Raw genomic sequence first — 27,461 nt, 5'->3', positions numbered from 1 at the left:
ATAATAAGTTACTACAGCATCACAATCGTTTTAACCACTTTAAACATATTTTATAGATAAAAAATAGCAGATCTACAAGCTTGTGCAGCTTGGTACAATCTGTACATTTTTTTCTAAATGTTTTGAAAAGCACTCTAGCGCAGTAGTTGAGTAAATGTACTTAGTTACTTTAGGCCTACACCACTGAGTAGAAGTAAAAGTAACTGAACATTGGAAAATGACTCCAGTAAAGTAAAAATAAATACCTCAAAAGTGTACTTATAAGCACAGTACTTGAGTAAATGTACTTAGTTACTTCATACGACTGATGGCCTTGACATGAGAAGACTGAGAAGCTCTGCCTTAATTAAGCTTCATGAGGACCAGCTGTGTGTCTTCATCAGGACCAGTTCTGGTCCAGACGCTCTGTCAGCAGCTCTGCTATTCACATTGACTGAAAAGTCCACTACCGTGCGAGGTCTCCAACTTTAGTGAAAATAAAGACAACGATTCTACTACTCATCAAAACAAAGGCTGGTTTGTGTTGTTAGAAGACTATTATCTACGGTGGGAAACGTCTCAGCACCTCATCTTCTCTGTATAATACACTTTATGGGGCAGATGGATATTATTGTATTCGCTCTACTGCGCCCCCTACAGATCTGGTCACCGGTAATTTATATCGACCAGATCGGTAGGGGGCGCAGCGGAGCAAATCCATCTGGCAGACAAATTGTAATTTCTGCCCCCAAAAAAGTGTATTATACTGAGAAGGTGGGGTCCCGAAAGGCTGCCCACCCTGGAGAATAGACTTCTAACAACACAAAACCAGCCTTTTGTTTTGACGAGTAGCGAAATCGTTGCCTTTATCTTGGTAGTAAAAGTCGGAGACCTCGCAGGTAGAGGAGGTTTACTTTGAGTCCATGGAGAATGAACAGCATCGTGTCCTAACAGAGCGTTAGAGAGGCCTCACTGAAGGCTGCGGGGCAGAGCTTGATTAGGAACAGGTGTGTCTGCAGCCAAGCCGCCCCGCAGATACGGTGCAAACAAACACCTTTAGAGAAAGTTGTTGCTTTAATTATCGCCGTGTTATTGATCATTAAAGTGTATTTCTCACACAAACACACACACATGTTAACATTGAAGTGTATTTGTCATACACACACATGTTCACACAGGACAGCATGATGATGCAGAAAGGACTGAAGAAGTATTTTGTGAACATGGATGAGTATCTGTCCAGCCTGGGTCTGTATAGAAAGATGATGGCGAGGGATGCTTCATGTCTGTTTAGAGCTGTTTCTGAACAGGTAATGTATATTATTAGTATTAATATGTATTATGTTTTACACCACTGTTAATACGTATCTGTCCAGTCTGGGTCTGTATAGGAAGCTGTTTCTGAACTATAGCCCTGAAACGGAACTTCAACCTGTTGTTTGCACTTTCTCCATTGACAGCCCGCCCCGTACATCTACATAAACGTTCATATTTCTAATATAAAATGCTGGCCTCATGGTCACGGATGTTACAATCATGTACGGTTCCTCAGAAGGACCCGTATCTTCACTGTTGTTCAATAAAAAAGCCTTTTAATCCGATCGGCGGCCATTTTCTCATGAGTTATAATGTATCGGAGTGCAATTACACCTCCCAACCGATAGGGTCGCGTATGGAGAAAATGTCCACCGATCAAATTAAAATGCTTTTTTTATTGGACATTAATGAAGATACGGATACTTTTGAGGACCCGTATAGTATCATAACATCCGTGACCATGAGGTCATTACTTTATATTATAAATATGAACGTTTATGTAGATGTATGGAGCATAAAGGGAGAAAGTGCAAACACCAGGTTTAAGTTCACGTTTAAGGTCTGCACAGAAAGATGTCCTGTCTGTTTAGAGATGTTTCTGAACAGACACGTTAATTCATTCATTATAACATCAATGAAAGAGGTTTAAATCAAATTAAATATAATTGCATTTGTGATTAAATGTTAAGATAAAGTTAGGGCGTCGTGTAGGAAGCAGTTTAAACGTTACATTAATGTGTAGATAGACTATAACTAACCAGCACTAACTATAACTAACTTACTAACTTACTATTAAGCTCCTCAGACATGTGACGCAGTTAGATGTGACGCAGCTATATTGTTTATTTCAGGGTTGATGATGCAACTTTGATGAGTGGTTCTCAAACTTTTTCATGTCAAGGACCCCCAAATTGACACTTATTAGCCCGCGGACCCCTATTTGAAAAGATACGCCAGGGACCCCCAATAAGAGACGATTTTTATGGCTCTAGCAGTGATTCTCAACCATTTTAATTTCAAGGACCCCCAGTTTAACATGCATTAGGCTACAGACCCCCATTTAATGGCATTTCTATCTCTGGGACCCCAATTTATATTATAAAATCAATGTTAATGTAACTCTGAATAGTCTGAAAGTGTACAAATGTACAAATGGAACCAAATGGACACTAACGGGTCCATTTGGTTCCATTTGTACACTCTGAGAGTTTCAGACCCATAAGGGTCCATTTGGTTCCTATCCATCATTTAGCTTGGGACTCCCTCGAACTCCCTCAAGGACCACTGGTGGTCCCCGGACCACTGGTTGAGAACCACTGATGTAGAGGGCCACTATATTTACACACTCACTCCAGAGGAACACATTACATATACTGTCAGAGGGCAGACACATCTTATCTCTGTATTATAACTTTTTTTCGTACATTAATACCGTACTTTGCAATTCTATGTATGTCACACAAAAGTAGCAAAAATAGCAGATCTACAAGCTCAAAACGCGTCGCAGTGCGACGCGTTTTGAGCTTGTAGATCTGCTATTTTTGCTATTTTTGAATTGGAATCCTGAAAAGTTACATTTTCGTTTAATTCCAAATGCATATTAGTTATACTTATGTTAAAGGTAGGGTAAGTGATATTTATTTTTTATTTTTTTGGTTTTGTTAAAAGGTTAAAGTTCTATATTTTGATAGTAATCATTGCTACAGAGCATTTGTTGGGTCACAGGGGTCTCTCCAGCTCTTTAGTAAACACAATATAGTACATTTTCAGGTATGGTGACAACATTTAAGCCAATCAGGAGAGAGCATTGAAAATGTGATATTATGATATTCTGAAATTAACCTGCGGGCCGCATTAAGTGAAGGTGCCCCCCCTCCCCCAGCTTTAATTGGCTCTTGGGACCCCTGTTTTTGGAAGTGTTTTGTGCCAGGTCATATATCCGGTCATATGACGCAGTATGAAAGGTTAACACAGGATGATGTTAAAATAACTTTGGTGCCGTTATTTAATCTATTTTTTTCCTTTTTTTCCTCCTTTTGTCTTTCTCGTTTATATTTTTAATATGTTCGAAATAAATAAATGAAATGAAAACATTGTCAACACATAGTTGTGACGGAGTTATAGACAACGTCACTGCTTGATTTATTTCAAGGACCTCCATAACTGAGAGTGTACAAATGGAACCAAATGGACCCTTAGGGTCCATTTGGTTCCATTTGTACACTCTCAGAGTTACAGACCTGTAAGGGTCCATTTGGTTCCTTTTGTACACTCAGAGGGTCCATGTAGAAACCCCCGCCTCAAGGTACCCTAAGGATCCCTGAACCACACTTTGAGACCCACTACAGTTTATCTACCAACATGGTCATGTCAGGGACCCAGATTCATTCAAACCTAACCTTATTCCTAACCTTAACCTCAGTAAAACTATGTCTAAACCTAACCTTATTCCTAACCTTAACCTCAGTAAAACTATGTCTAAACCTAACCTTATTCCTAACCTTAACATCATTAAACTATGTCTAAACCTAACTTTATTCCTAACCTTAACCTCATTAAACTATGTCTAAACCTAACCTTATTCCTAACCTTAACCTCAGTAAAACTATGTCTAAAACTAACCTTATTCCTAACCTTAACCTCAGTAAAACTATGTCTAAACCTAACCTTATTCCTAACCTTAACATCATTAAACTATGTCTAAACCTAACTTGATTCCTAACCTTAACCTCATTAAACTATGTCTAAACCTAACCTTATTCCTAACCTTAACCTCAGTAAAACTATGTCTAAAACTAACCTTATTCCTAACCTTAACCTCAGTAAAACTATGTCTAAACCTAACCTTATTCCTAACCTTAACCTCAGTAAAACTATGTCTAAACCTAACCTTATTCCTAAATAAAAAAGGGGAAGGGGGGAGCGTTTTGAAAAGACTCATCAAACTCGTCAAAAATAAGTAACTGATATATAATAATAACTGAAGCTCACAACGTGTTGCATGTCCGTTGTTTATTTTGAATTGTTCTGGTTAGCTGTGATGTAAAGTAACTAAGTTGAGGTACCGTACATTTAATACAGTATTTCCATGTTTACTCTTCGACAATGATTTAAAACTTGAGTCAGAACTTCAGAAGCGTTTTTCATACATTTCATAGGTAGCTTTATAGACTTGTTGGACAGCGCTGTCATCAGTGTAAATTCATGTTTATTTGTTTACTCTTGATATTTTCCATTAACATGTTGGATAGACCAAACCTTGCTCTGAGGCAATGTGAGCTTGTAGATTGGCTATTTTCGGCCAATGTTGCCCCCAGAATAGGGGTGCGAGGGTTGAAGTGGTTAATGTAAATAAGTTGCTAATATCACACAAAGGTTTGGCGACTTGTACTCGGTTATTTTTTGAAAAAGGTTTGACGACTTTTTCGAACGCAGGCCTTTCACTCATAACTGATAACGTGGTATTGATATTTTTACTCGAGTAATAAAGGATGTGTGTACTTTGTGTGTGTTTCTCCAGTTGTACTACTCTCAGAGCTACCACCTGAAGATCCGCCGGGCGTGTGCCAACTTCATGAGCGCCAACCGTGCCAACTTTGAACCAGTGAGTCTCCACAAGAGTGTGTGTGTGTGTGTGTGTGTGTGTGTGTGTGTGTGTGTGTGTGTGTGTGTGTGTGTGTGTGTGTGTGTGTGTGTGTGTGTGTGTGTGTGTGTGCTTTCATTAAACCTGTATATGTGTGTACATTCACTAAACCTGTGTGTTTTTAACTGGTTCCTGGTTTCTCACAAGAGAAATGGTTGTTTTTATGGTTTAAACATAGGCGTGTAGGTTTACAGATCAGAGTTGTTAATAGTGTTAGGTGTGTAGGTTTACAGATCAGAGTTGTTAGTGTTAGGTGTGTAGGTTTACAGATCAGAGTTGTTAGTGTTAGGTGTGTAGGTTTACAGATCAGAGTTGTTAGTGTTAGGTGTGTAGGTTTACAGATCAGAGTTGTTAGTGTTAGGTGTGTAGGTTTACAGATCAGAGTTGTTAGTGTTAGGTGTGTAGGTTTACAGATCAGAGTTGTTAATAGTGTTAGGTGTGTAGGTTTACAGATCAGAGTTGTTAGTGTTAGGTGTGTAGGTTTACAGATCAGAGTTGTTAGTGTTAGGTGTGTAGGTTTACAGATCAGAGTTGTTAGTGTTAGGTGTGTAGGTTTACAGATCAGAGTTGTTAGTGTTAGGTGTGTAGGTTTACAGATCAGAGTTGTTAGTGTTAGATGTGTAGGTTTACAGATCAGAGTTGACAGTGTTGATTTCGTCGTCCAGTCCACCACGACTTTACTCCATTACAATTATTTGAAAACTTTAGTTACTTTGTAGATTTTGATTATTATTACAAAACATACATTAAAGGTAGGGTAAGTGATATTTTTGTGTTAAAACAAAAAGTATTGTGTTAAAAGGTTAAAGCACTATATTCTGATAGTAATCATTGCTATAGAGTGTTTGTTCAGTAACAGGAGTCTCCCCGTCTCTCCAGCTCTTTAATAAACAGAAAATACATAAACACTCTATAGCAATGAGTACTATCATAATATAGAGCTATTTAACACTTATTTTAACCAAAGAAAATCACTTACCCTACCTTTAACCACTTCAGCCCCTCTATAAACTTTGGCTATTTGAAAATGGCAGATCTACAAGCAAGGGCGCCGATATTTATAAACACCTGCGGGTGCCCAACCTGCCACACATGCACGCGCGCACAATTTTGCGGGTTTGGGTCGGATAATTAACTTTTTTGGGGGGGTTTTGTAACTTTATTTTGGTTAATTCGGTTTATACAGTACACAAAATTTACTCTGAACTGAGTATGTTTAAACTCCCCCGCCCCCCCACCCGCGGCCGAAAGAAAAGGCATTCTTTTTCTTTGGGTACTTTATTAACAGTTTGCCAATAGTACAGTGGCACTGGTATGATTTTACAACAATGAATGTCAACTCAGACTCACTCATGACTTTACCGACCACGACCACCACCAGCAGCGGAGCTGGCTGTGCTATCCTATAATCCTCCGCTTCCTCCTCCTCCTCCTCCTCACTGTTGGCCGGGTCACGGGCACGGCTACCGCTGCTGCTCGCCGCGGCGGATCTGACTGTGCTCGGCGGGTTTGAAGAAATGTAGTTTCTGCTGGGTGAATCTCTTCTTTGCTGAAGGTGCTGGTGGCTTCATCTTGCTATTAGTGCAGTAAAGGCAAGCCTCTCTCTCTTAGTTTGTGAACTTTGTGTTAATTTACCTGCTAGATGAAGACTATCTAGAGCCGGCAAAACGTAAACAAATGGGAGCGCGCTGCAAGTACGAGCGGCTGCGCGTTGACTGCGAGTATGAGCGCGTGCACCCCCCCCCCCCTCATACTCGCGCGCGGCCCCCCCCCCACCAATGAGTGGATCTCCGAGTTAGACAGCTAGTAGCTACTGTAATGGTTATGGTACTGTAAATCCGGGCACCCACCACTACTGATTTTGAAAAAATAAAAAATAAAAAAATAAAATATATATATATATATATATACTATATATATATATATATTTTTTTTTTTTTTGGGACCAGCACCCAGTGGGTGCTCCTCATTTCAGGTGGGTGCTTCAGCCCCGAGGCACCCACGGTATCGGCGCCCTTGTCTACAAGTTCACAACGTGTCGCGACGCGTTGTGAACTTGTAGATCTGCTATTTTCAAAAGTTGTTTTTATACATTTTATATATATATATGAATATGATGCCTTGTGAAACGTGACATTCTGCATAATGAGTACAGCCTACTCTCTACTTTTGGTACTTTAATTTATTTTGATGCCAATACTTTTGTCCTTTTACTCAAGTACATTTTGATTACCCAGACTTTTACTTGTAACATAGTATTTCTACGGTGCAGTATTGATACTTTTACTTAAGTAAAACATTTCAGTACTATTTCCACCTCTGTCTGTCTGTCATGTTATCAGTGATGACGTTCTTTCTTCATAAATGAGCGAGCCTTGTTTCATAGACTGTAAGTGTTGCTCTCTCTCTCTATTTATTATTATAACTAGACCATACCCGTAGGGGATATGATCACCCAAAGTGTGCAGTTTGGCTTATGCGCTGTGAACAGACAGTTTATCAGGGATGGAAAGTGAGTTTGTACTCTGTAGTGTGTACAACACACACCCCGTCGCCGCGTGGTGGAGGCACAGAACACACACAAACACCCGCGCATATACAGATCTAACAGCCGGAGCCGTCCCCCGTCACCAACACGCACACACACACACACCACGGTACATCCTCATGCGGCCAGAGCTGTCCCCCGTCGCGAACACACACACGGCCGTCGCGCGAGCACAAATAATATACATTCTGACACGTGCCTGCCCAACGTGTGCACGTGCGTGTCCGCGCGTCCCCAGCCACTGAGGAGAACCCGGGCACACAGTATTGCGCTCACATTCTTTGCTCTCACGATGGTCGACTACAGAGGTTTGAGGATGACCATGTGTGAATGAGCGGTGACATCATCGTTTCTCAAATTCTCCGGTTTACATGTTTACACAGATCCACTGAATCGGATGTTTTGGAAAACCTTCACTTATTTATCCGTTGGCTGAAATGCCCAAACGCACAAATACATGTGCGTTTAGAAAAAGAAACCCCCAAAATATTATGTTTTTCTTCTGGAGACCCCAAAAGAAAATCATGTTTGAACTGGGGACCCCCCCCCCCTCCCCAAAAAAAAAACTCTGTGGAACCCCCCCAAAAATCATATTTGCACTGGGGACCCCCTCAAAAAAATCATATTTGAACTAGGGACCCCCAAAACATCATATTTCAACTGTGTACCCCCCACCCTGACAAGCACTGGGAATTGTAGGAGTTGAGGCATTACGTTTAGTTTGACTCTTTTCCCCAGATAAATATTGTGAAAACAGCAGATCTACAAGCTCACACTAAGTTTGTAGATCTGCTATTTTCAAAGTTTTTGCCTCTCTCTCAGGTAATATTTCACAATCTGGCCAATGTTTGAAATATTGTGATAGTATAGTTTGTTGATTACCTTTGATGCAGAAATGGGGAATTTTTTCTTGTATTATTTAGCTGTATTAAAACGGTATTAAAAGTCATTAAATTGCCACTTTATAAATGTGCAGATACCCTGTATGTATACACTTATACTGTATGTTGGTTTGTTTACTGTTGAGTGAGAAAACTATCAAGCTAATGATCTGGAGACACCCCAAAAATCACTTGGTGACCCCCCTGGGGATCCCAACCCACAGGTTGAGTCAATGTGATAAGGGGTCTATTGGGGTTCAGACAGACAGACAGACAGACAGACAGACAGACAGACAGACGTTTTGATATTAATCAGTTCATAGTTAATTGTTTAAAGGGATTCTAGGAAAGTTCAGAGATTAAAGAAAAGAAAAAAAAACGGTTGTCAAACAGTTAGTACCGTTGACTGACAACCCCTTCAGCCAATCAGCAGTTCATTCTTCTTCAGCCAATCAGCAGCTCCTTTTCCCCATTCCCAGCCAATATGACGCAGGGGGACTTTTGAACGTGCCATGCCGAAAATAGGTTGCTTTATTCGGATACATACGTGTCACTGCCCGCCCTTGCCGGTTCTCTGAATGTTTCTTTTTAAATAGGCTCTGTCATGATAAATTTACCACATGTATGAAGTTAAACAACTACATTCTATCCAAACGATATCTTAAAAGTAAATTCCGTGCCTCAAAAAATACGTTTGAGGGCTTTTTAAAACCAAAAGTAAAAAGTAGAAACTGCCCACAGAAAACAATGTCGGCTTGTTCCATTTTTGTCGGCTGCACTCGGTTCCATTTGGTTTCACTCGAACAGTTCACACGGACACGGACGCGCACATGCGTGCGTTTCATTTACGTCCCGGACAGGGCCGGATACCCGGATGTCAAAACATAAACGTTAGGGAAAATACGGATTTCAGAAAGAGGACGGTGTTTCAATGCAGGAAAACACCCCAGCATCATTATGTAGTGGCTGATAGAGGGGGAAAAATGCAAAATATATACATATAAATATTTTTTTTAATTTAGGCTTAATGTTGCCTAGAATCCCTTTAATGAGTTTGTGTTATAACTGTGTGTGTGTGTGTGTGTGTGTGTGTGTGTGTCTTTCAGTTTGTTGAAGGTTCATTTGAGAAGTATCTGGAACGGCTGGTGGATCCAAAGGTACATTAGTGGTTTATTTTATGTATTAGTTTATAGTTAACTATAACCTCACAGTGTTGAGGAGGAAGATGATTACATGAAATAAAACGGATGATTTTAGTTTTGGTTTCGTCCAATCAGGAAACAGCAGGCCAGGTGGAGATCAAAGCCTTGTCTCAGCTGTACAGGTGAGAATATCACATGATCACAGAACACATGACAACATGTCACATGACCACAGAACGCATGTCACATGACCATATGTCACATGACCACAGAACGCATGTCACATGACCATAGATATAGAAACCTAGATACCTCATTGGTCTCTGCAGTTCGTTGGAGCAACTGGTATCGCGGCCGCCATTTTAGCGTAGGCAAACTGAGACTCAAAGTGACTACTGGCCAATCGCAGCGCTCACAGCGCGTTGACTACTGGCCAATCACAGTGCGTCTTTTCCGGGACTTCAGTGCAATGGTTCTCAACCAGTGGTCCTTGAGGGGGTTCCAGGTGGTCCCCAGCTAAATGATGGAGAGTTGATAACCAAATGGACCCTTATAGATCTTTAAATCTTGAGTATAACATTTCACACTCAAGAGTCAAATTGTTAAACATCTGCATTACTTACTGTACAGTATATACTATATACTATACAGCAGTGGTTCTCAAACTTTTTCGTGCCAAGGACCCCCAAATAGACACTTATTAGCCCGCGGACCCCCATTTGAAAAGATTTGCCAGGGACCCCCCCATAAGAGAAGATTTTTACGGCTCTCTAGCAGTGATTCTCAACCATTTTAATTTCAAGGACCCCCAGTTTGACATGCATTAGGGCTACGGACCCACATTTAATGGCATTTCTATCTCTGGGGCCCCAATTCATATTGTAAAATCAATGTTAATGTAACTCTGAGTGTGTACAAATGGAACCAAATGGACCCGTTAGGGTCCATTTGGTTCCATTTGTACACACTCAGAGTTACAGACCCATAAGGGTCCATTTGGTTCCTGTCCATCATTTAGCTGGGTACCCCCTGGAACTCCCTTAAGTACCCCTGGGGGTCCCCGGACCCCACTTTGAGAACCAACGCTATACAGGTACACAAGTAGAGAACGTAAAGAATTGTTTTGAAGGCATCTTATCCAACGATAACAACATATTCTAAGTTTTGGGTGTGAGAGGCTAAAGCTCATCAGACGGTGTTCTGTGGCTCAAATGCCTAATAAATAATGGTCCTTGATATGAAAAAGGTTGAAAAGCACTGTTCTAATGCATTTATGTCCATTTTATCAACCTATTTTCAAGCGGTTAAGTTTGTCACAAATGCGAGACATGGAGTTATGGATCCAGTAGGCATAGACCTATATTTGGTTACATCTATATTGCATATTTTCATACCAGGGGGCGTTCGGTAGGCCAATCAGAGGCATGTGGGGCGGGTCTTTTCTTAAGAGGCAGCCGCGCAGCAACTAGTCAGTTTGACACGCTGTGATTGGCCAGTAGTTAACGCGATGTGATTGGCCAGTGCCCGTCCCCCCCGGAAGTATGGCGGTCACCATACCAAGCATGTCGCTCCAATGAACTGCAGAGGCCAATGAGGTATCTAGGTTTCTATATCTGTGTGTCACATGACCACAGAACACATGTCACATGACCACTGACATGTCAACGAAGATTTCCGCCTCCGTTCACTTCCTGTTTATTGGTTTCCTGGAAACGGCACAACGAAAATCTTGAGTTGACTTTATTTCTGTCTTTAAGATGTTGGATTTCCTCTCATGTATATGTGTGTGTGTGTGTGTGTGTGTGTGTGTGTGTGTGTGTGTGTGTGTGTGTGTGTGTGTGTGTGTGTGTGTGTGTGTGTGTGTGTGTGTGTGTGTGTGTGTGTGTGTGTGTGTGTGTGTGTACAGTCGGTGTTTCCATATCTACCGTTACCCTGGGAAACAGCCTACAGTCATCAACGAAGACGACTATGAGGACAAAGTGAGTGTTTGTACGCTAAATGTGTGTTGTTGTAGTTGATGCTGTGTTGCTCTAACAACGGTTGTCATGGTTACTGTGTTGTAGTTGATGCTATGCTGTGTTGCTCTAACAACGGTTGTCATGGTTACTGTGTTGTTGTAGTTGATGCTATGCTGTGTTGCTCTAACAACGGTTGTCATGGTTACTGTGTTGTAGTTGATGCTGTGTTGCTCTAACAACGGTCACTATGACATTGTGTATCCTCGCTCCTACCCCACCACTGCTGCCCTCTGTCAGTGTGAGTATGAACTACACCCTGTCTGTCTGTCTGTCTGTCTGTGTCTGTCTGTCTGTCTGTGTGTCTGTCTGTCTGTCTGTCTGTCTGCATGTCTGTCTGTATGTCTCTCTTGGATTGCAGCTTTATTTACAAAATCCTTGTGAACAGACAGAATGGCTCATTGTTTATATATGTTGAATAGTACACATTAAAGGAGCAATTCACCCATTTTCAACATTATCTTCATATAATCATGTGTGTGTGTGTGTGTGTGTGTGTGTGTGTGTGTGTGTGTGTGTGTGTGTGTGTGTGTGTGTGTGTGTGTGTGTGTGTGTGTAGCTCTCCTCTATGAGATGTTGTACACTCGGGTCCTGGGCGTGGAGGGGGCGGAGCTACACCAGGCCCTGGAGGCCTTCCGGGTCGGAGGTCGTCGCTATAGAAACAGCCCCTCGGCGTGCAGCGATGGAGATGCAGGGTAACACACACACACACACACACACACACACACACACACACACACACACACACACACACACACACACACACTTGTTTTGACGATGGCGTCTCACGTGCACAGTAGTGTCCCCTCCGTGCACGAGCTCGTGAGTCGAGCCCATTGGTGGAATCTTTTTTCAATCGTCATATATTATATATAATCGTCATAAATCGTTTCCATTCCTAAATGTTGTAACATTTTCAGAACATATTGTAGATAGCAGATCTACAAGCTCACAACGCTGCAACGCATTGTTGTGAGATTGTGCAATATTATTATACAATGTTCTTTTTTTCCTTTTCTTCTTCCAGGGAGGAGTGGGATTCAGGCGGGCCAATTGGAAGTGCCGACGACAAGGCCAGATCCCCCCCAGATGATAAGGTGATCTTATAGATCTGTGAACCTGTATGTATAGATCTGCTGTTTTTCATAATTGTTTCCTTAGTCCTGATATTCTTATGGAACAGTTCTAAATGTCCATATGTTTTCAAAACCAACAATGTCTCTCTCTCTCTCTCTCCCTCTCCCTCTCCCTCTCCCTCCCCCCCAGCCCCTGGGTGAACAAGGCCCTCCCCCTCTTAGGCTTTCTCTTCCATATAAGGTGTTGAAGTCTTTGGATGGGGAACTTTATCGAAACCTGGAGTTTGACGTTTGGCACGAGTCCCGCAAAGGTAAAAACAGAGAGATGAGAGATGTTAATAATAATCAGGGGTGCACATAACTTTCTAGGTACTCAGAAGAGCACCTGGAGATGTGACTTGGTGCGCACCAAATAAATGGTCCCGTCCCGTTTTGTCAACGGGGGGGGGCTGCTTTTATCCGCCAGATTGGGACGTTCCCGGCATATTTTGCACCATTACGGTGCGTTCATCATCGGTGACGAGTGCCTCTAACAGCCGCTGCTGGCAGGCAATGAGAGGCGATGCGAGGCAACACTCACACAATCACGTGCAGCATGCGTCCCCTCCCCCTGCGCCTAATGGCTGTACATGGGGCCGACGCGTGCTTCAGCGTGATTGTGTGAGTGTGGCTTCAGGAAGTAAATTCCTAGCCTCAATCTCCAGGCTTTTAGTTTTAATTTTTGCTAAAAAATAAAAGCTTGGAAATTCCTGTCCCAGCTGTTGGTACGCAAAAGCGCCTCGCGTCGTCTGATGTGCCGCGCATTATTTATTTTGGGTGCGCATGTGCACCTGTTATGTGCATCCCTGATAATAATGTTAATAATGTTTATATAATATGTGTTACATCACAGAGATGCAGAAGACAGACTACATGGTGTTAATAATAATGTTAATAATGTTTATATGATATGTGTTACATCACAGAGATGCAGAAGACAGACTACATGGTGTTAATAATAATGTTAATAATGTTTATATAATATGTGTTACATCACAGAGATGCAGAAGACAGACTACATGGTGTTAATAATAATGTTAATAATGTTTATATAATATGTGTTACATCACAGAGATGCAGAAGACAGACTACATGGTGTTAATAATAATGTTAATAATGTTTATATAATATGTGTTACATCACAGAGATGCAGAAGACAGACTACATGGTGTTAATAATAATGTTAATAATGTTTATATAATATGTGTTACATCACAGAGATGCAGAAGACAGACTACATGGTGTTAATAATAATGTTAATAATGTTTATATAATATGTGTTACATCACAGAGATGCAGAAGACAGACTACATGGTGTTTGCAGGCAGACAGTACTTTCTGGGAGACAAGTGCCAGGTAATCTCTGACCCGCTTTAATGACTTTCTCTCTCTATTAGTAGCTTAATGACTAGTATTAACATTCTGTTGTCTTTTTTTATGTCTAATGTGTTCGTATTTAAGTTCATAAAGTTAACATAAGTATAACTAAATGCATTTGAAATGAAATACTTTTCAGGATTCCAATTCAAAAATAGCAAAAGAAAATCAGGATTCCATTTCAAAAACAGAAAAAAATGCAGATCTACAAGCTCAAAACGCGCCGCACTGCGACACGTTTTGAGCTTGTAGATTTGCAATTTTTGCTACTTTTGTGTGACATGTAGAATGGCAAAATACGGAGACAAGAGGCGTCTGCCCTCTTGACAGTATATATGTAATGTGTTCCTCTGTAGTGAGTGTGTAAATATAGAGGCCCTCTACATCTTCAGAGTTGCATCATCACCCCTGGCCTATAGCCTAACACTCGAGGCCAAATTCCAACACCCCGACTCTCACACTGCCTCACTCCCCTCGCGCCTTAGCCCCGCCCCCAGCGAGGAGCAGTGTGTTATATGTGAGGACGGGGTGGTCGACCTGGATGTCCTACGCTCACCCAGCGCCAGTTTGAAGCCAATTGGGCCGATCACTCATGACACAGTCACACACACAGGCCTGTCTCCATCATTACATAATGCTCTAATCCAGTGGTTCTCAAACTTTTTCATGTCAAGGACCCCCTAATTGACACTTATTACCCCGCGGACCCCCATTTGAAAAGATAAGCCAGGGACCCCAATAAGAGAAGGTTTTTACGGCTCTCTAGCAGTGATTCTCAACCATAACGGGTCCATTTGGTTCCATTTGTACACTCTCAGAGTTTGTTTGTTTGTTTGTTTGTTTATTATCACTTACAAGAACATTTAAAAATGATACACAAAGATTTTGTAAAAATGTGAAGGAGAATGCCTAAAAACCCTCCAGGGGCTTGAGAAGTGGCATTCTCCGGGAATATTTGTACATTCATAGGATAAAAAATTAACATCACTGTGGAATATACAAATTCATTTCAGTTTAAACATTAATAGACATATCATACAGATGAAGAAACAGAACGGAAAAAAAACAATATGGACACCGTTACAAAAAAGAAAGAATCAGCAAAAACATATTGCAACAATAAAAGTCAGGGGGACCAAAACGTAAACCTCTAGGGGAAAATGTTATATTATATTAGGCAGACCATATGGAAAGTATTTGGTTGTTAAGAGAAGCGATTTTAGAACCTTCTTAAATTGGTGAGGAGACAACTTCCATAGATGTAATGGCAGAGAATTCCATATTTTTGACCCTCTGAAGCCTATATTAAACTGGGTTTGAGAGGTACGGGCCTTTTGGAGGTCTGAGGTTATTTGAGCTACGTGTTGGGTAATTATGGACCTGAAAAGTATACTCAAATATATGATGAAAAAAGGAGGGAAGGGTTCTCCCCAATGAGCCATAAACAAATAAACCAATTTGAAGATGGTTCACGTGATAAATAGTGAGGACACCTAATTGGATAAATAAAGGCTGAGATGAATGTCTTGGGTGTGAACAACTTATTGTTCTTACAGCTCGTTTCTGAAGACGGTATATGGGCTCCAGTTTGGTCTGATGAGTACTAGCCCAGACTATATTACAATAATTAATATACGGATAAATCATGGAATAATATAACATAGTGGCTACCTCAGAACTGATAAAAAGACGGATTTTACGTAGGATACCAATACTCTTTGCTATTTTTGTGGATATAACCATAATATGTGATTTCCAGGATAATGATTCATCAAGTATAATGCCAAGCAATCGTGTGGAACACACATTAGTTATAGGGATGTTATCGATGTCTATTTTAGATGACTTGTTGAAAATATGTGGTTTAAGACCAAAACATATGAAGTTTGTTTTTTTAATGTTAAGTGATAATTTATTGGACCGAAACCAAATGGACAGCTTACCGAGTTACAGACCCATAAGGGTCCATTTGGTCCCTGTCCATCATTTAGCTGGGGACCCCCTGGAACTCCCTCAAGTACCCCTGGGGGTCCCCGGACCCCACTTTGAGAACCAATGCTCTAATCACAATTATTTTTTGCATAATCGTCATAATCGTTTCATGTGTTGAAAAATATCCACGCATTGTCAAATATGAAAAAAAGGAGAAATAGCAGATCTACAAGCTTGCAACGTGTCACCTTGTCATGCATTGTAAGCTTGTAGATCTGCTATTTTTTTGCATAAAATGTATACAATTATTAAATGGGTCAATAATGTCTTTGTATATTTCAGTTATTTGTCATATCTGTCCCGTGCAATTTTTCATCACAAAGCCTAAAAGGCTTCATTATGTTCAAATGTTCAAACACACCATTACATCGTTAATCGCAATTATTTGAGTGACAATTCATGGTCAACTTAACAAGGTGCTGCTCACTATCAGCTGTTAAAGGAAGGAGGCGTTGTTTCCTTTTATCCATGCTTTGATGTCTGTCATGTACAGTACAGTGTGACAACTGTATTTTATGTAACAATGTTCTGCCTTACAGGAACTTTGTAAATGTCTGTTTTCCTATTGTCTGGCAGACAGTGTTTATGTCCTTTTGTTCAAGGTGTTCTTCTGTGTGTGTGTGTGTGTGTGTGTGTGTGTGTGTGTGTGTGTGTGTGTGTGTGTCTCAGGTGCGTCTGGAGCCTAAAGGGAAGTACTACAACGCCTTTATCCAGGAAGTAGGAACTCACACCTCTGCTGTGACCGTCTTTATAGAGGAGCTGGGAGAGAAGTACACACACACACACACACACACACACACACACACACACACACACACACACACACACACACACACACACACACACACACACACACACGCCGCTGTGACCGTCTTCAGAGAGAAGTACTCTCTCTGTCTGTGTCTCTGTCTGTGTCTCTGTCTGCCTCTATGTCTCTGTCTCTCAGCCTGTCTCTCTCTCTCTCTGTCTCTCTCTCACTGTCTCTCAGGGGTCGCGCTAGGATTTTAATCTGCCGGTCCTAATGTCCGGAAGGATTCAAATTTATCGAACATCTGACAAAAATACCGGTCATAATTATTTTTATGCATTAATGACAAGCAGGTGCGTAAATACAGCATAACACTTAGGCCTACAGCATTATATTTTGCATTGAGCTATTTGAACATGAACCATCATAATATACACATTTTATATAGCAGGGTCATCTTACACAAATACATTAATTACCTACATTACCATTTGTGCATGCTGCGTGCGTAATGGTTTCTCAATAATCAATTGCGTTTGAATGCATTTTCTAATCAAAGGGCACTGCACAAAATTGGGCATTTCAGATGAATCCTTCATAACGTGGCTCAGCTGACCTGTTAGGGCAATAAATATAGACCACTACTCACTCACAGGAGGTTATACTGTTTAGTTAGACAGTGGATGCCGTCCGTGCGTCTAGTTGGGACAGCCGTGGGAAAGTTGATGAGTTGTGAGAATCTTGTCGTCTCCTATTCATTTCAAAGTGGTAACGTTTTAACGCGTCCACCTCATAGAGTTAAAAATAGGTTCACCTTTATGATTAACGTCGTGTTTCACCTCGATGCCATAGTAGTTGCAGTAGCCTATAGCTGTTATTAGTATTTACGCATCTGTGTTGGATATTTCATCTTCAACCTGCACTGTTGTTAAACTTTAGGACAACTTGCCAACTTTACTCACAAGTGCCCTTGTAGTAGCCTAGTATCTGTGACATATTCTAACTCGTAATGATACAACTTTTGTGTGACTGACTGTTAAATACACAACTTTATATAACATACCTTGTAACCGGACCGTGGTCTCTCTCGGTCTGACTGCCGAGACCGCAGTCTCTAAGCAGCAGCAACAACAACTAGCTCTCTTCTTCCTGTTGTACCTTCACAATAAAGTGTCTCCCATTTACCGCCCAATGCAGCACATTTTACACTGGTTATTATTAACAGGAAATAGGTGTAACTTAACAGCGTGTGACGGACTCTTTCGTTCTACCTCTCTCTCTTTCTCTCTCTCTCTCCCATAAACACACGCACGCTGTTGAGAGAGGGAGAGAGAAAGAAAGAGCGAGAGAGAGCTTGCAGAGGATTTGAAATGTGCCTAATTTGCAGTGATAATTAATGAACTGCCATGTCATTATCAACCGGTCAGGATGTCCGAAGAGATTTTTTTTTTCCGGTCTTTGTCATAAAAAAGCGGTCAAAACCGGCAATTATCGGACTAAGGTGACCTCTGCTGTCTCTATGTCTCTCTCTCAGACACCTGGTTCCATTGGCTCATCTCAAACCAGTGAACCCGGTGCCAGCCTGGAATGTGACCACGCCCACTCGTAAAGGAGAGCTGGGTAAGAGCATTGACCCCTAACCCTAAGAACAGCATCCACACAGATGGACACAGACTGTGGTAAAAGGCGGTTGGTCTGTTGAACAGCTTGTTCTCGCCAAAGAACTAGAAAGCAGAGAAACAAGTATTTTTCCAATACATGAATAACCTTTGACCTCTGCCCTCCAGAGGTCGATGGGCGTGGCCAGCGGCATCGCCACCGTTACTTCAGGAAGTCTCGGGGCGGGAAGGGGGCGGAGCTGGTGCTCATCTCGTCGGGGTCGTACGGGGGTCGCCCCTCCTCCCCCTCGCAGCCCGCCCTGCCCCCCCGCTTCCAGCCCGGCCCCCCCGGCGGCCGCCCCGGCATGCACCCGCCCCCGCCGTCGCCGGGGGCGATGACCTACGACCCCTACGCCCCGCACCACCACCACCACCACCACCACCACCACCCCGGCCCCTCCCACCCGGGCCAGGCCCGCCCCCCCCGATACGGAGCGCCCAGGTTGGTCACTTTTTCATGTTTCTGTCAAAAATAGCAGATCTACAACAAGGGGCAAGTCTTAGATATTTACGATGAGGCCGACAAAATGGCCAGAGTGGCTGTTTTACCCTGCGCCGACCTGCGGTGTCAGAAAGAATTTATTTTAACGCAAGTGAATGGGTTTTTTGACAAACTTTAGACTAGATTTTCTTACTGTAATAAAAATGGTCATAAATTCTATATGCTTCCAGTCGCTAGTTTAAAGTCTCCTTTCAATCATCAGGATATGCGTTTTGCTAAATTATGGTCCTATTTATTTTAAAATTGACGATAAAGTAGGCTATTCTCTAGGAGGGGCGGGATGCTTTGATTGACAAGCTACACAACCAATAGCATTCATTCCCCGCCCCCCCGCTCTTGATTGGCAAGCTACCCAACCAATAATGGTCTGGTCTCATTCTGACGCGATATTGAAAGATGGCGGACCTACAGTCGTGGAACAATCGGCTTCATTTTCGGTCTGTAGAAAGCAGCGGAGTGGCTTTGTCCATCTCATTTATACAGTCTATGATCTACAAGCTCATGAGCTTGTAGATCTGCTATTTTTTTTAAAGATTTGAGCCAATCTTTGAATGTGTATATATATATATATATATTTTTTTTAAGCGAGCATTTTTAACTCATGTTACAACTCCAGTCCCTGGAAGAAAATATTTTGAGATGGGGGTCCACGGCCAAATACATACTGTATCATTTTGGGTGGTTCTTGACATGAAAAAGTTTGAGAACCACTGATATTATAGCAACACATTTAAAAACTGTTAGGATTTACAAGACATTTTTGTAGAATCCCCAAAGATTTGAGTTAAAAAGGTTCACTTTAAAAATATATATATTCAAAGATTTGCACACAATTTTTCCAAAAAATAGCAGATAAACAAGCCGCGCTACGAGCTTGTAGATCTTTTAGTATTATTGTAGATCTATTTTATTTTGCTGTGAGCTTGTATAGCGGCTATTTTTATCATAGGAGGAAACGTGTAGGGTTCAGTGTCTCGCCCAAAGAAGAGCTGCTTGAGGTCCAGTGTGAGGTTTTCACAGTCAGGGATCATCTGGGATCTACGAGCTCTGCATCTACTGTTCAGATTATGTTCTGCTCATTTAACTCATTCAGACCTGAGGCGGTGTTCTAAAAACACCTTCTAAATCCTGACATATTTATTTATTTATTCAAAAATGACAAACAATGTATGTTGCTATATACTGTATAGAGGATATGCGTGTGACATCATCATCAAACCCGGAAGTTATGCAGGAATGCCTACTGAGTGTCAAAAAAATAGTTTCTGGCCTTGACAGCCCATGTATCCAAACAGAAAAGTCATATCTGATTGCATTAAACAACATTAAACAATATTAAACTCACTTTGCATGTTGCTTTGCCACTCGATGTGCCACTCGATGTGCCATTCACTTTAAGCCCTAACGGGTCCATTTGGTTCCAATTTTACACTCTCAGAGTTAAATTGACATAGATTTTACAATATAAATTGCGGTCCAAGTGATAGAAATGCCATTAAATGGGGGTCCGTACCCTAATGCATGTCAAACTGGGTATAGTAATAGTATAGTATAGTAATTTGTGTGTGTGTGTGTGTGTGTGTGTGTGTGTGTGTGTGTGTGTGTGTGCGCGTGCGTGTGTGCTATCAGAAGCTCGGTCCGGTTCATGAACCGCCACCTGATTGGTCCACAGCTGGCCTATTACCACCCTGGGAGGCGCTATTACCATGGTTACGACAACTACTCCTTCCGGTCCCGGTGAGTACAACTAATACATAATAATTATTATTATATAATCTATTCATTTATGATACATTATGGGTGGACATCACAAACGTAACACACTCTGATCCACACCAAACTTGACACCAACACTGGTCAGGGGTCTGCCATCAGAATAGCCACACCAGGGGCCCCATGTGGCACCCAGGGGCCATCGATTGGTTGTGATATCGCCCTGACAACCAACAAAAAAACAATAAAACCAGAGGCTGACTGAGCTGACTGTCCCTTCAGAGAAGTTCGGACTATAGGATCTAAACTATTACAGTCTCCTGGAGATGGGATCCTAAAACTCGAGTCAGGCTTAGTTTTGCGCACAACAAAACTGTCCTTCTTTTTTTGTTATTTTAGTTTGCAAAATGAACGGCCTAAGGTAAGGGTAATGCTTTACAAAGTTGTAAGAGGAAACCCCTCTCATCTGACCATCTTTTCAGCGTCTGATAGCCTAGTGAAAGTAAATGAAATTTGCTCTGGTCAAACCCCATTCAGCAGTTAATTCATTCTGCAGTTTTAGTGGCCTTGTAAAATAAAACCAGCACAATATATATGCTACATTCTGTCTTACCGTTCGTCAGTAGAGTTGCAGCTTAATTCCATACATTGCATTGATACATACACAGCCACACAAAACACAATGCATTTTCGTCTAGGGTTTTAAGTGATCCTTGTGTAAGATATGCTGCTCTTCCATAGTTAATTGCAAGACTTTGGGTCAGCTGTTTTAACTAAAAGTTCTGGCTTATTTAGTCAAATATCTCCCCTTTTCCTTGATATTCACTCGGACAACATTGTCTGCGTGGACAACGTTGTCTTCATAGAAGCAGCAAAAACATGTAATCTTCTTTCAATGAACGCATATAGGATATGAATGGGACACACACATTGACAGGTGCATCGTGGTTGGTACGCGCAATATTGCAATAATATCCTGCTATATTGTAGCCTTATCACTAGAAAAACGATCCGACGTTCATCGTGAGTAACTGCTAGTTATTGTAGGCAAGTTATTGTAGGGAAATTAGACTGGAGCAAGCATCAGATAAATGATGTAAGTTGTAGTTGTAACTAGTAACTACTAGAACATATTCACATCCAACACAGATGTAGGCTTTTGCTAGGGGAAAAAATACACCCTTTGCCATGCACTTGTTGCCATGCATAGGCTCACATGTATATTTTTGTCATTTATATTTATTGATGTGATTCAAATTTTAATGCTGTTCATAACATATGCAATGTAATGTTTTCATATCGGTCAATGTGCGTTGTCACACTGTGACAATGTTTTCATGTTACTTCTGCATGTTTTTAAAGTGTGTGCGTGTCCGCGCGCGTGAATGCGCGTGCATGTGTGCGCGCACATGTGTTATAGGGGCGCTCCCCCACTTCTGTGGTGGAGCGATACATCACTGTCTGCCACCCAAACACCTCAAACATCTATGCTGCACCACAGCAGAGATAAACACCTCAAACATCTACACTGCACCACAGCAGTGATAAACACCTCAAACATCTACACTGCACCACAGCAGTGATAAACACCTCAAACATCTACACTGCACCACAGCAGAGATAAACACCTCAAACATCTACACTGCACCACAGCAGAGATAAACACCTCAAACATCTACACTGCACCACAGCAGAGATAAACACCTCAAACATCTACACTGCACCACAGCAGAGATAAACACCTCAAACATCTACACTGCACCACAGCAGTGATAAACACCTCAAATGACCAGAACTCTGTCAGCGTTCCTCTGATCAGAACAACCTGCAAATCTACTTTGATAAAATAAAATCACTGTCCCTGTTGTGGGCACGTTGTTATGGGAAAGAACATGATAACACGCATGTACGGAAAATAATCTACAGATCTACAAGCTCACAACGCTTAGTAGATCTGCTATTTTCACTACTATTCCATGAATCTGAAGTGTGACAGAAGTATAACATAAGTGTGTGTGTGTGTGCGTGTGTGTGTGTGTGTGTGTGTGTGTGTGTGTGTGTGCGTGTGTGTCAGTCGCAGTCGTCGTCAGATCGCCGCCATCAACAAGGACTGTCAGTTTGGTTTCCCCGGCAACCCGGGGGAGGAGGAGTCTCAGGAGCTGGAAGGGTCCATCACCTACTATCACCTGGAGGAGGGGGGCGAGGCGGTGTTCCCCCCGCTGACTGTAAGAATGGTTCAGTCCTAAAACTCACTAACACCTGCATGAGGCTCATTCTACAAATATAAAATATATAATAATAATAATATAAAAAACGTATGTTTCTATATCAGTGGTGCTCCAACGTTTTCATGTCAAGGACCCCCAAAATGATATGCACTTGGCCTGCGGACCCCCATCTCAAAATGTTTTACCTCTGACAGATTTGAGTTGAAACATTTCTGCTTTAAAAAATACATGTATTCAAAGATTTGCACATATTTTCAAGATAAAAAACAAATGGCAAATCTACAAGCGTGCATAACTGCTATTTTTGAATAGCCAACCTGTGTGTGTGTGTGTGTGTGCGTGTGTGCGTGTGTGTGTGTGTGTGTGTGTGTGTGTGTGCGTGTGTGTGTGTGTGTGTGTGTGTGTGTAATGGCAACAAACTGATAACATTGGTCCGATATCCCCACCAGGGTCAAGGAAATTAGAAAACAAGGAAGGGACAGCCTAGGGGGCGGGCCGACGCCATTGCTCGCATAGCAGACGCCATTGATGCTCATGGGAGGCAAAACTGGAACAGGAAGTTTGGTGAAATACTATGAAGTCTATGGCAGACAGCTGGACCAGCTTGTGAACAAACACTATTTCTGAACCATTATGTCCTTTGTCAGATAATCGGCTCAGGAATATAAAAGAAGACATATCACAGGTTTTTATCCAATCAATTCGGATTTTTTTAGCACGCTGTATAATTTTATTGAGGCATCTAAACAGTGGAATGTATCGTCCATAGACTGTACAAAAATCCTCTCTGGCAGTGTTGCCAGTTTGTGAGAGGGAAATAAGCAACTAGGTCTAAGAAAACAAGCCCAAAAGAAGCACCGGGGGCCAGGGGATGGGGAGATGGAGCAGGGACCCCCTACCATACCTCGACCCCTACTTCGTAGGGGGGGGGGATATATTGTATAATTATGTATACAATTGTGTTTCATAAACATACATGTTATTGTGCATCAATACTATTAAAAATAATAGAAAGATTAATATATTCATGCTTTTATATTTAATATACATGTACAGGGTACAGTGAGTAGGGTGGCCGCACTGCCATTTATAAACATACCTTATTAACCGAGAAAAACAATCTGTCAATTGCACAATAATCATGTATACAAGCTATTTAAAATGGACAGAATCATTTATAGATCATCATTTATTTACTACATAAATGTGGAAAATGTTTGTAAAATATATGAAGACAAATGGATATTTAAAACAATATACACAAAATATTTGTGTGTGTATATATATATATATATATATAATTATTGGAATTGTATCAAGCAACAATTTCGCGGACCCCCTGCAGTACCTCGTGGACCCCCTAGGGGTGGCGGACCCCTCTGGACTTGCACTAGGCCATTATGAGCACTTTAGACCTTTACTGTATACATTGAAAATAGCCGATCTACAAGCTCACAACGCGTTGTGAGAAAAATCTTGAAGTAAAATGTGAAATATTGAGGATTTTTGTAACACTAACAACAAATCTGGTACAGGGCTCCCTGGCACAAAATATTTTCAGATGGGGGTTAGGGACAAATACACATTAATTTGAGGGTCCATGACATAAACATAATTGAGAATTATAATTGTAATTTTAAAATTGTGAAGCCCAAGTCCAAATAATCAACTACACTTTAGAAAAAAGCCCATAAAACCGCAACCCGCAACTACCAATATTTACAAGCAACTTCACTGAAAAATAAGCCCAAAGTCGCTTATAATAAGTGGACATGGCAACACTGTTTTCTGTCTCGGCAGTATTGCGTACTTTGTGCTCTTTAGATAGCTCAATAAACTTATACAGTGGACACATCGAAAAGCAACACAGCAGAAAACAATGTGTGATATGTCTTCTTTTATATCCCAGAAGCAATTACTTTACAAAGGTCTCAGTCATTCATAAATATTTTTTGTTCATAAGCTGGTCCACCGTCTCTCGTCCACTTCAATGCATTCCACTGAACTGAAGGCTGCAGTCTGGCTCCCATGGTGCGACGAATCTGCTGGCTGGAATTGCATGGTAGCGAAAATGACGTAGATGACCCTACCTTCTTTAAATATATCTTGACCAGGGTCAGGCTGTGGCCCCTCCCCCTCCGCTGATGGGACCGCCCCCACCACACGGCCCCTCCTACTGGGTCCAGAGAGGAAGCGGGGGTCCGGGGACCCTCCCCTCCTCACCCCCCCACCCCGCGGGGAAACCCCCGGTGACATCATCGGAGGAGGAGCCAGAGGACACCAGCACCCTGGGAGACCAAGGTACTTGAGTACAAGTACTGTACTCATACTCGAGTACAAACTTGAGGAATGTTGACTTAACTTTAGTATCTAAGTGTTTTAGATAATGTATATTTATATACAGTGACAAAGGAGTAAATCATTATTGTTAATTATTTTTGAGACATCTCAGAAGCAAATATTGTCCTTTTTACTCAATGCAATTATTGGAAACTTAAGATATTAATTACTAAAAAGTGCAGGTTTATCGTCATATAATTGGTCCTCACTAATGCTCATTATTATATTATATCTAATGCTCATTATAATATTATATTATTTGTTCATATAATTGGTCCTCACTAATGCTCATTGTCATATTATATCTAATGCTCATTATAATATGATGACATCATGTCTGTCTACTCACTCTGTGTCTCAGAGGAGGGCTGTAGACAGTTCAGAAACCTGCCTACCAGTGACATCATCGATGGTAAAAAAAAACAAATAAAAACAGCTAATCTCGTTGGACAGATGGATGTGAAACGTTTCACACTCCGAGTGGTAAAAGAACAACCTTTTCCCTGCAGATTTTGTCCAAAATGTTTCATTCAGATGTTTCATATTTATTTCCAAAGTTTGTGAGAGGAGCCACAGATGCTACACATGGCACTGTTTGTCGCGGAAACTTGATTTGTATTTTTATTTTACAATGACCATCAAAAAGGGCTTTGATTCTATTTGCCAGTAATTGCCTTAAAAAATGTGCGGGCGGGGCCTATTTCTTACAAAAAAACACAGTATATCACTGAGCGCATCATCCCATCAACTCCATATTGGGATTGAATGTTGAGGGGCCTCGATGAAGCACCAAGCGCCACGAACACAAAACATTTGCACCGCCTGTCGTACAATTTACTAGACGCTCTTTATCCAGAGTGACTTACAGTAAACAAGGTAAACACATACATAGAATGTAGAGAGACAGTGTAGTGTCTCAGTAAACTATAGGATCAATCATCCTCACATTAAGGATAACTATAGGATGCCAGGTCTACAAATGAACCTGGCATCTGTCTACATAACATGCTATCTACATTACATAACATCACCTTTACATAAGACTGCATGGTCGTTAACACATCGCGTGCCAATCGCGTAGTTCTACGCAAACCTAAATAACAGCGCAGCGTGCCAGTCGCGTAGATCTACGCGAAGTGTTTTTTTTTCTTCTTTTTTCGCAGTGACACATTTCATTGTAGCACACCCGGAAACGGAAATGAATGTCAATTGAAGATTTTCGTTCCCATCCGCCACCGCTCTAAAGCCATTATCTCTGTGTTGTTTTTCTCTGTGCTGAACGATGTTTAAAACGTTTTTTAGAAACTGTGACTACTGCAAAATTGAATGTCGCCGATTGAAAATGTCTTCTCTGGGCCACTCACACAACTACCCTGTGTGTCTACAAACAGTTGAACACGCGATCTTTAGGTATTTAGCGAGGTCTGTGGCGAGGTGAAAAAAACAATAAATCGCTGGCACTGGTGTGTACGTTATGATATTAAACTCTGGCATGGAATGTGTTAAGGCTGTAGTTCAAGTGCAAACTCCCCCCACACAGCTTCCTCGTGTCGTGGCGGCGGTACCCCGCGGCCTGACACAGTCCGGGGTTAGGCAACCCGGCCTGGTGGGGACCTGCGCTCCAAAGTAGAGCACTTTCCTAGTTTATTTGTATGAATGCAGGAGCAATGTCTTCTATTTCAGCCTGCTAATGTTCCAGGAAGAGAAAGGCTGTAGGTTCTGTTAGCTTTGGATTCCCCATCGATCACTGGTAGGAACAGGTTTCTGAACTGATGACATGATGTCATCTTATAATGAGTATCAGTGAGGATGAAAACGGTTGAGGCGCTCCTTTAAATCTTTATTTCTGTGTGGTGTCTGTCTGTCTGTCTGTCTGTCTGTCTGTCTGCCTGCCTGCCTGCCTGCCTGCCTGTCTGTCTGTCTGACAGCTGAGTACTCGGAGGAATACATCTATGCCAGCCAAGGTGAGGATGTTTGTTTGAAACTTCAGACAGGATGTGATGTCAGAGATGATGTCTTGTCACATGACAGGTTTACAGTGTAAATAACGTTATTGGGTTAGGTCTAACCTTGGATTTGAACCCGGTTTCCTGCTTAAGTGCTGACATTTTTACCATTGAGCTAATAGAGCCTGCATGCTTGCTAAGGGGAGACATTGAATCTTAACCATCAGGTCAAAATTCATGTCAGATCCTGTGTCTAGGTGAGACATGACCTTTGACACCATCTAAATGTCTCAATAAAAGAGCAGAGAGACAAAATA

The 27,461-nt window shown here is 41.6% G+C and overlaps 1 protein-coding gene across 1 annotated transcript in view; it reads left to right on the top strand.

Moving 5' to 3' along the window:
- Positions 1–1,169: 1,169 nt before the first annotated feature.
- Positions 1,170–27,461, top strand: part of alg13 (ALG13 UDP-N-acetylglucosaminyltransferase subunit) — a gene marked incomplete at both ends in the record, with an annotated part of 37,373 nt that continues 11,081 nt past the window's right edge. Inside the window, 17 exons of the mRNA XM_084041342.1 lie at positions 1,170–1,289; positions 4,817–4,900; positions 9,475–9,525; positions 9,646–9,692; positions 11,417–11,489; positions 11,685–11,766; positions 12,085–12,220; positions 12,553–12,622; positions 12,792–12,912; positions 13,932–13,996; positions 16,679–16,779; positions 18,292–18,377; positions 18,545–18,857; positions 20,547–20,654; positions 22,705–22,855; positions 24,973–25,159; positions 26,739–26,786. Coding sequence (XP_083897468.1) covers positions 1,170–1,289; positions 4,817–4,900; positions 9,475–9,525; positions 9,646–9,692; positions 11,417–11,489; positions 11,685–11,766; positions 12,085–12,220; positions 12,553–12,622; positions 12,792–12,912; positions 13,932–13,996; positions 16,679–16,779; positions 18,292–18,377; positions 18,545–18,857; positions 20,547–20,654; positions 22,705–22,855; positions 24,973–25,159; positions 26,739–26,786 — 1,843 coding nt within the window. The remainder of the gene's footprint in view (positions 1,290–4,816; positions 4,901–9,474; positions 9,526–9,645; positions 9,693–11,416; positions 11,490–11,684; positions 11,767–12,084; positions 12,221–12,552; positions 12,623–12,791; positions 12,913–13,931; positions 13,997–16,678; positions 16,780–18,291; positions 18,378–18,544; positions 18,858–20,546; positions 20,655–22,704; positions 22,856–24,972; positions 25,160–26,738; positions 26,787–27,461) is intronic.

The sequence above is a fragment of the Gymnoscopelus microlampas genome, assembly GCF_963454915.1.
Source record: "Gymnoscopelus microlampas genome assembly, chromosome: 2".
Classification (NCBI taxonomy): domain Eukaryota; kingdom Metazoa; phylum Chordata; class Actinopteri; order Myctophiformes; family Myctophidae; genus Gymnoscopelus; species Gymnoscopelus microlampas.
The sequence above is the reverse complement of the archived record's forward strand: the minus strand, read 5'-3'. Positions and strand labels throughout refer to the sequence as shown.